At 39.0% G+C, this 12,411-nt stretch overlaps 1 protein-coding gene across 1 annotated transcript; it reads right to left on the reverse strand.

Moving 5' to 3' along the window:
- Positions 1–357: 357 nt before the first annotated feature.
- On the reverse strand, positions 358–12,186 carry ELOC (elongin C). The gene is made up of 4 exons (XM_002199309.6): positions 12,034–12,186; positions 4,913–4,973; positions 3,331–3,474; positions 358–790 (listed from the first exon to the last, which is right to left on the reverse strand). Exons 1-4 carry the CDS (start codon positions 12,166–12,168, stop codon positions 600–602), a joined length of 531 nt encoding a protein of 176 aa, XP_002199345.2. The 5' UTR covers positions 12,169–12,186; the 3' UTR covers positions 358–599.
- Positions 12,187–12,411: the final 225 nt, after the last annotated feature.

The raw sequence follows: 12,411 nt of genomic DNA on the forward strand, positions 1-12,411 counted from the left end.
AATGTTATCAAGTACACCTTTGCATATTTCTAAACTATGACTTAAATTAAAAGCCCTTAAGCATTCTCCTACATACTCAACTTTCAACCTAAATGGAATATCACTGACAGTACACAAAGAGGGAACTTCTAATCTAATTAGTGTAACTATGCTACAGGACAGCTATCTTACAAAGGAGATTAAGTTCAGATGTTTAGAAACTTTAAAAATAAGAGAAAGCTAGAAACCCTTAACAGCTACTCAAATGTAACTATAATTATCTTTCAGAGAGTATTAGACTAAACTCCAGTATTTGCTACAGCCATTGTATTAAAAGAAGGTTCTACCACACCTAAAGGATAAGGCATAGCCATCTACTAATTGGCATATTTGTTTATTTGTCTCAGTTTGTGAAAATGTCCTTATTTGTGTAAGCAGCAAAACAAACTCCAACTGAATGATTGCTATATGCAAAAGAACTGAAGGCAATTGCCTCTGCAGTGAACTTTACAGTTCTCAACAGCACACACGCAACATGCTATCTGAAAAAAGTTACTAACTGAACTACATGTATTAAATACTGAAAAAAGTTTTACATTTTTTATTATAATTTATTTTATTTAACAATCTAAGAAGTTTGCAGCCATCAGAAGTTCCAGTGCAATTTCAGGTGCAATTGGGAATTCAGGAATCTCCGTAGAGCTGTTAGTATAGCGGACCTTGTAGGTGAAATACATGCATACTTTGGATAGGACGTGGGATGGGATCTCTCTAAAATTGACCTCATTTGTTTCATTTTCTGCAAATTGACCTGTAGAAAGAAAAAAACAACACAAAAGAACACCCAACCAGAAGTCAAAATCTCAATTCACTGCAAAATGAAACAACTTACCATATTAATACAATGCATTCTAAATAGACCTGCCCAAGTCTCATCTTCCAGGGTATTAGATTCTCCATTGTAAAGCAGGATGTGCCACATTCAGAGCCCTCAAGAATATTAAGACACCCAGCATTATGAAATGTTTATTTAGGCTGCAGCCTATCAACATTATTCTGCACAACTACACCAGAAATACAGGTTTACTCCAATACAGCTGATAGGTACTTAGCTGTGTGCTAAGCTCTAAGAGGCATCAATCCAAATTTATAGCTCTTTTATTCAAGGAAAAAAAAAAGGTTTCTAGATGTTGCACACAATTATGTGTATATCAGTAGTCCCTTCTATGACTCAGTAGCTTTGAATTCCTAAGTTTCAGGTAGATTTGACAAGAGAGTTGAAACCTCAAAGACACATTAACTTCATAAGCTGTGGAAACAGCCAGCAGGGATGGGGAAATTCTAATTGTACTGGAGGGAAGTTTACATGCAGTATAAGTTTATCCCTATTAGATATGGAAAGAATGTATTCAGAATTCAAATCCCAAAACACAAGCACATTTGAAATTTGCTTTCTATAGTGCCAAAACCCATGAAACCTGGATGATATAAAAGTTAGGATCCTATGGTTAATACCACAGGATTTCTATTGTTTTTGTCTCTCTTCCCCTCACATCTTTGGACTTTCAACTCATTAAACTGAAAGGCAATAAAAAAAAATACTAACATTAACTCCATGTTTATGGGAGACTAGCAATGTTTAGCTCCCACTATTTCTGTGGGCAAATCCTTCTAGCTACAAAGCAGAGCTATTTACTAATGTCTACATGGATTTGTGTAGAAATATCTGCATGCACTGAAGCCAATCTGGCTTGAATTTTAGTACAGGAACAGTTGGAAGCAAAAGAAGAAATGTTAGCATATTGGCCAAGCTACAGCACTGAAAAAAAAGACATACATCAGTGAAATTATGACCTACTGAACTAGACAGCAACAGTACTTTTCCTTGTGACACAATTATCTTGTTAGTACTTATACAAAATATTCTGGACTGCTGAGCCCCATACAGAGTCAGTTTCTAGCCCTCTAAGCAGGCTACTTTGCCTTTTATTCCTTCACACTGAATTAATTCAGAACCAGTCTTGTAAGTATTCTTCCTCTTAGATGTCTGGGAGACTGACATTGATACAAAACATTTACTATACATTTTCAAATGCAACCATTAAAATGACACTGAGAATTTTAATTGCTCAGTTTGCCCAAGTATTACTAAATAATTTAAAAATATATTAAACCAATAGATCTCTCCAGTGTCACCAGAATCTAAAAGAGAACATAAGAAAGACCATATTCAGCTCCAAGATCCATGTAGCCTGCTGCCCAGCCACTGAAGTGACCAAAGGTAAATGCATAGGATGAGAGTATAGAAGAGAGAAAGCACTTGTGTTAACTTCTCCCTGTTATCTCCCTCACCCTTTTGGTCTTCAAAAATTAGTTCAGATACTTCTTAAACCAGATATAATCTCATACATTCAGTAACACGTGAGGTCCTTCCCTCTTGTAAGTTTATCTACCCTCACCTCAAGCTAACTTTCATCATTAAGCTCAGGAACTCCTTGCCATAGGATGCTGCCAACATGTGGCCTTAACCCCACATGAGCAAAGCTGCTTGCTCATTTGTCCCTGCTGTGGGTGGACTAGGGAAGAGGAATAGAACAGTAAGAAACCTTGTAGGCTGAGAGAAGAGAAAGGAAACAAAACAAGTGATGCAATGGTAATCACCACCTCCCATGGGCAGACTGATGACCAGCTAGTTCTCAAGCAAAAGATGGCTTGCTTCCCTTTCTTATACCTCTCCCTTTTTCACTTTGGAGCATGACATATGGAATGTAGTATCTCCTTTGATAGCTCAGATCATGTGTCTGGTTGTGTTCCCTCCCAACCTCTTGCACACCCTCCTGTCTGGTTATTGAGTGGGGAAAGACTGAGACAGAGAGGAGGCCTGAACAGCGTACATCTTTCCATAACAGCTAAAACAGGTGTGTTATTGGCTCTGTTTTAGTCACAAATAGAAAGCACAGAACCATGTGACCTGCTATTAAGAAAATTAACTCCATATGGAATACCTGAAGTTCTGGCATGGATGTGGCAATAAAGAACTACCATCTCTCACTAGTTTTGAACTTGGCAGCTCCATGTGTCATATAATACCCTTGAGTTCTCATACCATGGGAAACTAGTAGCAATGTAAGCCAGAGTAAGATCCCTAACTACTCAAAAACCAGAGTCCAATTTTTAGTCTGGTACCACAATACCCCAACAGAAATGGACTGTTCTGCTGGAAACAGGAACTAGGCAGGATATAGAAAAGTTATCATTTTTTCAAATTTTCACTTACTGCATGATAAAAATTCAAACTGTCCAAAAGAGTGAAAACAAAGAAGGTAGCGGTTCTAAGTCTTCTATACCTACCTGGTCCACTCAACATAGCTTTTATTGTTCCTGATGTTAATGCATGCTCTCTTTTTACAATGAACTCATGGCCATCAGAGGATATTAACTTCACATACATAGCATCCGGGCCCTCGCACCCACCGTATGTTTTCTCTTCTCCATCTGTAATGGAAAAAAAGACAACAGTTTCAGAACACAATATACTGATTCACATCACTAAAAATGCAAGTTGCAGTTTTTTCTATGACTACATTTTCAGACTGAAGAGCCCAGTACAACCATAAATGAGAAAGAAGCATTTTGCATATTTGAAGATGATTTTTCTGAAGTAACCAGCAATCTGTTTTAAAGTAATTTTGCATAACTTGGAATTGTTTTATTAACATCCCTCCATCATCAAATTCTGACATGATTTTTAAAATCTACATAGGAACGAAATTTTCCTTTAGACATTCTCAAGTCAATTTAACATGCTACTGCCTCCTTCCATTAAATCTACAGTCATGTTTATCATACTAATACTTGCTAAAAATTAACTAAACACGTATCTGATACTGAAAAATACAGACAGCAAGGAAAAAATGTCTCCTGAAGCACTGGTAAGAACAAAAGCAGTCAATATTCCTGCACTGAAGACATGACATGAAGTAAGACTCATACTCCAAATGCCCAACCAGACGCAGAACCACACAGCATCAGTGCATACCTGTGTTGTGGCCTTTGGGAGAAAGCATGGAAAGTGCCAAAGCACTAAACCTAGGGAGATTTGAAAATTCTGCCCACAGCAGTTTGACTGTGCTTTTTCTGTTTCCCTTCTCCCTTCTGTTTTGCTGAACACCTGCTCTCTACTTTGTTTCTGCTGAAGGCTTTATCCCCCTTCCCTTTTTGTGCCTTCTTTTATTGTATCCTGACAGTGCTACTTTAAAAATTTGAATTACTGTTGCCTGTATAACAAATAAAACATTCCCCTAGACAAGCTGCTTTGTGAACTTGAAGTTAAAATTGTATTATGTAGCTATTACAGATTTTAATAAAGTTCTACCACTGCCAAACATGCTGTAATACAGTCAGAGAAAATACAGACAAAACCAGAATCCATCCAATCCTGTTTCATTAGCCAGTCATTTGTTGAGGCAGAAACAACAGTTTCAGAAATGTAGTCATATCACACACAATGTAATTTATCAGAAATCAGTCTGTATTATGATCTCTGAACCAGAATTCAACAGGCTGCCTTTAGTTAACAAACAAACAAAGAATTCTTTTAAAAAGTACACAGTGAAATTTTCTTGGCCACTTGGCCAGAAGTTTAGTGCTATAAAAGCCTAGAGGCATTCCCATTTTAGCATGCACATTTTCAGGACTATACATGTTAAGCAAGTGGAATTTTTTCAGAGAATAGATAAACTTTGACCAAGTCTTCCAATAAATGAACAGTCACTTGAGAAAATTCTCCTACAAAATATATATAGGAACTTTAAGGCTACAAGAAGTGACAAGATCAACATTTAAAGCCTTAGAATCCACTACCTCTGTTGATGCGAGAGAAAATGCTTCAAATAATAGAAAAACAAGAAATACTCTAAGATTGTGAACTTACCCATTCTCTTCTTACAAAAAAAATTGTTTATTTTCAACTGCAGATTTTGCAATAGGAGCGTCTGAAAAAAACACAAGTAGCAGTATCTTCAGTCAGCAGCACAATTTTTAAATTGTCCTTTACGTATTAGTCTTTATGTTACAATAAACACTCTTCCAAAAAGAATATGATGACAGCATGCAGTGTTTATGACAGGATGTTTTGAAAACAGTAAACCTATGAAGTTCATCCATGGGAAATGCAAACCCTTGACCTTTGCACCTCCAGTACTATGTGGAATCTGACCTGCTGGAAGCAGCTTTGCACAAACAGACCTGAGGGTGCTGGTGGACAAGCTGAACACGAGCCAGCAGCGTGCCCTTGCAGCAAAGATGGCCAACAGCACCCTGCACTTTATTAAAGAGCATTGCCAGAAGGTTGAGGCAGGTGATCCTGCCCCTCCACTGGGCACTGCTTAGACACATCTGGAGTGCTAAGTTCCGTATGACAGACTGAAGCGAGTCCTGCAGAGGGTCACAAAGATGACCAAGGGATTGAAGCACTTGTCATACAAGACAGGCTGAGAGAACTGGGGATGTTTAGGCAGAGAAGAGAAGGCTCAGGGATCAGTCTAATCAGTATGTGCTAAACACCTGGACTTCAACCCGTCCTTCACAAAAGATTGACAGTTCCCAATATCACCGAGATAATCAAGTTCAGACATGTAATAGCGGTACAGTAAACCAGGAGCTTCCATAGCTGGTATACTGATATCCAGCTTGCTGCATGTATTTTTCTCTATGGAAAGGAAATCAAAGATTTAGAGAAATGGAAGTACTGATTTGCAAAACAAATCTGGTATGTTCAGATACAACTCTTATTTCTTTACCCCAAGCTGCATCTCTTCTGTCTAAAAGAAAACTTGGGAAGAGAAATTCTACCCACCCATCTGATGTCCTAATTCCTATCAACAGCCACTCTGCAAACATTAACCCAGTACAAATCAATGCTACTGCTGTGTGTCCATAGATTCAGGAAAATAGCACAAGTGATTCTAGATGGTCCCCCAGGTGCCCTCAGGGTTGAGGGCAGTAAAGAGATCAGAACAGAAACCACACCCTACATTTGCTTCCTCCTATGTTTCTGGTAAATGTTTATCAAAAAAATATAAGCAAGCTGAGGAAGCTGCACAATTTGGAAGAAGTACTACAGACACCTCTTTGCTATTGTTGATCACTTCACTTCTGCCCAGCACTTTGATGCTGGTTTATTCCATCTGTCTTTTTTCACAGCTACATATATGAAGTAGTGCAAATGTCTCCTCAGGCTTTCATAAGAAGGCACTTTGTTATTTATATTCACCTAATGAAACTACACACACATAACCAATAGTTTTTAGTTGTCTGCAAAGAAATGAGCAAAAGTAATTCTCCACTTACATTGTTGCTTCCTTTGAAAGTTATCCTGACTTTATAGAGCTATCTTTAAAAAATATTTTCTTTACCACTGATATAAGGAACATTTAACATGTACTCTTGCAGGTGAAAAGCTCCTGAATATATGGCACACTTAAGAATGTTCTTTGAGAGTTAATTTCTGTATGCTATAATAGAGATTCCTTAACATGGTGTGCTATGGAATGCCTTAATCACTTTCCATATTTCTAGGAACTTATCTAAGGAAATTGTGCTGGGACACTTAGGGCCCAAAACTGACGGGATCTTTCACCCTACTTCAACAGTTTTTGTAAACGCAAATCAGTCATTTTATTGGAGAGTGTCTGTTGCTCAGGAATTGAAAAAATACCTCACATTACTATTTCTACTTTGCAAAAGATGATCACTTGTACTACCTCTTTTTCTAGCCACAAACCATTTGCAACTTTCCAAAAGAGCAGTGAAACCACCTATGATTTATAAATAATACTACTTGAAAAAAAAAAAAAAAAGAAAACCAACACAGAAGTGATACTACTCTTTGAAAGTGTTGGTGAAGATAAAATAAGCCTTGGTTTACAATACAAATAATGCCTGGGTTTACAATGCAAATAATATAATACAATACTAAACACAGGAATAAAGGCTAGTTACTGGGAATGCAGATATATTAGCACCTTGCAAGGCAAAAGCATAACTTGAGGAAGCTAATACATTGAAAGATTGAAAATGAAGAACTGAAAAAGTCTACACAAAAAAAATTAGATATCACAAAAATACACAAACATAATTTTAATAAATCAAATGTGCTATCATATGATTAGAGGGGAAAAAATACAGTAATTAACAAAGAAGAAAAAAATTATCAGGTTCAGTGGTCTGAATTCAATTGTACTAAACAGTGAAGCAGGATAAAAATGCAGTAAGCCTTTGTAGTTTTAGGGCATGCTGAACTAATCTAGTTTTTTAAAAATTAATGAGTCATTGTCCTTGGGAAAAAAGAAACTCAAACAAGATGCAATCTGGGCTTCATATATAATCTGGGGTTAAATAAATGTGATGCGGGGTAATCTTAGAATGAGAAAGAACCTTTCTACAAGACTACAGTATGGTGCTGCAAACATAGAAAAGAACTACCTGTTCCTCAAAAAAAAAAAAAAAAAAACTTGATTTTTTTTTAAACAATGCTGCCAGAAAAGAATAGGCAGATTTGGATGAGACATAAGTGGAAAGCATTGCAACAAAAGTAGGACAAAAATGGAACACAGACAAGTGACCAGTCCTGAAAAACAGTGTACTAGAAGCCACATAAAATTCAGTCATAGGAAATCAAAACTCCTGCATGAAGGGACCAATACAGTTTTCTTTCATGTAGTCAGGGCATGTCATTTGGGACTACAGTCTTTCTGTCATCAACTATAAACTGATGCAGCTCTGTGGGAGCAAAAGAAAAAAAATGGGTGAGGGACAAAGAGGCAAATGCACATTGAGGATTCCTTTTCAATAAAGATAGGGAATATTAGCAATGTTGCACATGAGCAACAGCTTGTCTGGAATACCACACATAATTTTGAATTCCTTTTCTCAAAAAATAGAAGTTTGAATTACAAGAACTACAGAGGGAACCTACTGATATGACTAAAAAGTCTGTTTATAAAAGAAAAATTAATCTTCCTTATTCAGTTTAGCAAAACTGGGATGAAGAAAAATATAAACACTCATCAAAAGGATAAACATTGGTGGGAAAACTATGCCAACAATATCTCAGTTTAAGTTCAACTAATGAAAATAGACAAGAAAAAAAAGAAAAAAAAAAAAAAGAAAAAAAAAAGAGTTAAATTTATAGTGCTATTCCAGAATCCAAGTTTGGTTCTGGATATGGAAAACTCCAAACTGTTGATTGCCAAAAGTAAAAGATGGCAGGAAAGCCAACCTGCTTTTAAGAAAAAGACATAGTATCTTCCAATATATGATGCATTTGGCATGTTAGCAAGGGACACACTGAGTTTCACTCAGTTTCCATTCTGATGCAATGATGTGTCGTTATAAAAATAAAATCATGAATACTGTTAGGAGTATAGATTAATTCCTGACAAAACAACCAACAGTAGAGAGCCCAGAAAAATCAGAGAGCCAATGCAACAAATGAGGAGAAAATAAAAACAAGAAACTCAGGAACTCTGAAAAACCTAAAAAAACCAGTAATGGTTCCTCTTCTGTTTCAAGAAGTGCTGTCTGTCATGACATTGTATGAAGATCAGAACACTTTCAAAGGCAGAAAAAAGTGCACATAGAAAATAAATCAAAAGAATATAGAAATACCTCTCACAAATTCTTACTTGTGCACACAGGGAGTATAGAAGGAACAAGGAGGAAAATTTTCTGTACCTTTTTTTTAATTGACAATGGCATGGCCTTAAGTTTTAAATAACAGGTCAAGGAGAATGAAGCAACCTTGTATGTTATCTTCCAAGAAACTATTTTCTCTCAGTGTATTTCCAGTGTACTGTTTATTACAAAACATAACACTATATTTTCCTTCTGTATAATGAAAGCAGCATAAACAACAAGACTATAGAAATAAAGAGACAGATTTCTGAATGTGCCTGGAAACCACCTATATTTTAATTACTTTTCCACATTTTATAGTTGCCCTGTTTCACTTCACCAAGACTACACCAATACAGCAGTCAGGATAAGAACAACACAAGTTTTGTTAACGTGTACTTTTTACATATTTTTGACTTGACTATTTCAGGCTCCTGCAAAGAACCACTAATTTATGTTGAAGTACATTCACAATTCCATTTGCCCTTCAAGAAGCTTATGTGGCATTACCACAAGGTAGCTCAGCTCCTTGACTTAAATCTCAAAAAAGCACATATATTAGGTATTACTGTTCTTCTGCTTTGCCTCCTTAAAAAAAAAAAAAAAAAGCAAAAACCTGCATTTATTAAGAGAAAATTTACATAAAAGGGATATGCCACTTTTTAATCAGAAGGAGAGTACAATACAACTAAACCCAACGTATTTGGCACAGAAACTTTCCACCCACTCTAAAAAGGACTTTCTGCTGCAGAAAACATAGAATTGCCACTAGATATTAGAGAGCTGAAAATTGACACAAGCTGCCAGAATGTTTACACCTACAAGGTAAAATACTGTGAAATATCACAAACCTCTATACCATGGCAGTTAAGCCACACAAGACAAGAGTTCTTACTTCCCTACTTCAACATCTTCTTACATCTCTAAGACGAAAACCTCATTGCTCTGTTCTCATTTGCACAAGAACACTGAATCTATGCAAACATTTCAAGCATTCAGATTCTTTGATCCTACAGGAAAATCCTTCAAAAAGGCAGCTTCTGGTTTAAGGAAATTAAAATGGCTTCCAAATCATTAGCTGCACGACATACACACAATTTTTGTATGCTTCAGCTGCTGACATTTGCATTCTACACTATCCATTTCTGGAAAGCATGGCAAATTTGCCTTCCCCAATTCCTATGTTTTTTTAAAAGCCAAAACTGACAATTTTTTGTGGCATTTACATATCAGTAAGAGTTTATCAATTACCAAAGGCTTCTGTGTGTTACAACTGCAGCCTCCTACTGTTCAATCCTAAATACTACCCTATCCTGTATAATAACTTGTTTAAAAACATTGCTCTTCAGTTTAGCATTCACTGCTCAGCACACATCAAAAAATAATTAATGTAATAATAATTAAGGGATTGAAGCATATTTAGAAAAAACATGAGGAGAAACTGGTACAGCATGATTTCCAAATCAGCTGATTCACTACTCCAATATTCTCAGGCTCTAAAATTCAAATTTCCTGGGACACACAGGAACGTGACAGGAAGGCATACCGTATGTGAAGGCTAGTTGAGATAAACAGGAGATGGGGTAGGATAGCATGTACAGAGCACCAAAGATCTTAGTAAAGATTTCTTTTCCTGTCTAATAAAACTTCCCTTTTCAGTAATTCCCCAGAAAGCTTCAAGCAAAAAAACCTCAAAAACATGGGCAGGGGAGGTTCACTGTTTTCTTCCAAAGCATACTTCCAAGCTGTACTGTACAGCTCTTGCCATTGGGGAAAAGAAGCAAAATTTTACAGGGCATGGATTTCTGCCCTCGTTATAGGCATTCACCAAAAACTGCTGTTATGCAAACTATCCCACAATAAAGCTAACTAAATCCTGAGCCTTTCTAGGTGCTAAAAGACTTGTCAAAATACATCAACGTTCCTTAAAATAATCTGACAACCCCATACTTACATAACTTGAGGATTTCTTGTAACATGCAAGAGAATTGTAAAAACACAGTAAAACACCTGAAGCTGAGTATCCTTGAGTGCAATACTCATTTGTCTCTCTACAACAATATTAAAACAATTAACAATACTAAAACTCTTCACATTAAGACAATGAAAAACCATCTAAATCTGTTCCATCACCCACTCTGGTACAGAAAAAAAAAAAAGTCTCAAATGGCTTTTTTCTGACACAAGGAAAAAAAATAAATGCTGTAGTGCTAAAAGTTTCTAAAAATTATCGCAAAGCTCCCAGTGAAAACGTTAGCAAGAATTTTACTGACGTAAACATTTTACTGATATAACTTAAGCTCATTAAAAGGCTGATCTCAAGGCCAAGGTGTGTGCCACCTGTGCAAAGATGTGGCCAATGTACCGATAAAAACTAATAAACACTAAGTATCTCTTCAGTTAATTGAACATGATCTCTCCCCCAACAATTATTTTGATCCTTATTATAGTAAAACGAGAAAATTGGGAGCATGTAGGCGAGTACACAGAAATAAGCGCACAAAGTGGTTCTTACCCTAAAGATCTCTCATGTGCCTGTTTATCTATGTTTTTCTGGTTTGCTTCCAAAAGTCATCAAAACCAAGTAAACAAATGGCCTGTGACTACCTAGGTCTCCTCAGAATGCAAAGCTTAACTTAGAACCCACAGTACCAACCATATCTAGAAATATTTAATAAAAGTTAACTGGTGGAAGACCAAATTGGCTGTCAAAGCAAACTGCCAGCAGCACTACCACCTTTTCACACACAAATGTGAAGCCCTTATAACTTACCAATGCTCAGGTTACCTTGTATTAAAGCAGAACCTCCGAGGAACACACTGCACTCAAAGTTCATTTCTGTACCAACAAGTAGGGGTATCTCCCTTTCCTTTGCTTACATTCGCCGACCATTACAGCCAAATCACTTAAACTAGCACTTTTCACCTTGGCAAAACAAGCCCTGGGGGCGCGTCCTGAATTCTTTCGGCCTGAACTTTTCCCCTCTCTCTACAGCCCGGCGTAGGAAAAGGGCGCCCGTCACTTTCGGCAGGAGTTTGGGAGCGATGCTCAAACCCAACACTGCTCCCAGAGCCCCTTTTCCGGCGGCACCGGCATTCCAAAGAGAGCGTTCTGTCGGAGGAACGCGCCTTTCGCCACCACCTCGGTGGGAGAACCCCGGCCCGGCCCCGCGCCCTGCGCCCCCCGACGGGCCCCGGCGCCGCTCCGGCCCCTCCACCCGGCCCCGTTCTGCCCCCCCCACTCCGGGCGCGGGGCGAGGCCCGCTGCCTTCCGCGGGGCCGCCCGCCGGGCTACACGCTCCCCGCCCGCCGGGGCACCCCGCCCGCGGGGTGTCCCTGGCGGCCCCGTTGGGGTCCCGCTCCGCGGCCGCCCCTCACCCGCGGCCGCCGCTCCCTCGCCCCGCTCGCAGGGCCGCGCTGTCGGCCCAGCTGCCTCCGAGCGCTTCCGCCCGGGTCACGGGCCGCTTCCTGCCCCCCCGCGCCCCGCCCGTGCGGCGCCCGTGCTCCCGGCATGCCGCGCGCGCGGAGCGGGGCATGCTGGGGCGCGTAGTTCATGGGGGCATCTGCAGGCCCGCCATGTCAGGGGTCGGGGCTGTCGGCCGCCAGCAACTGAATACGAGCGAGAGAGTGTTCGGCTGGCCAGGACGGCAGTGACGTCTGGGCTTGTGTGCAGAGTAGTGTGGCCAGCAGGAAGGCAGTGACATCTTGGCTTGTGTGCAGAGTAGTGTGGCCAGCAGGAACAGGGCAGTGACATCT

The sequence above is a fragment of the Taeniopygia guttata genome, chromosome 2 (assembly GCF_048771995.1).
Source record: "Taeniopygia guttata chromosome 2, bTaeGut7.mat, whole genome shotgun sequence".
Taxonomy (NCBI): Eukaryota; Metazoa; Chordata; class Aves; order Passeriformes; family Estrildidae; genus Taeniopygia; species Taeniopygia guttata.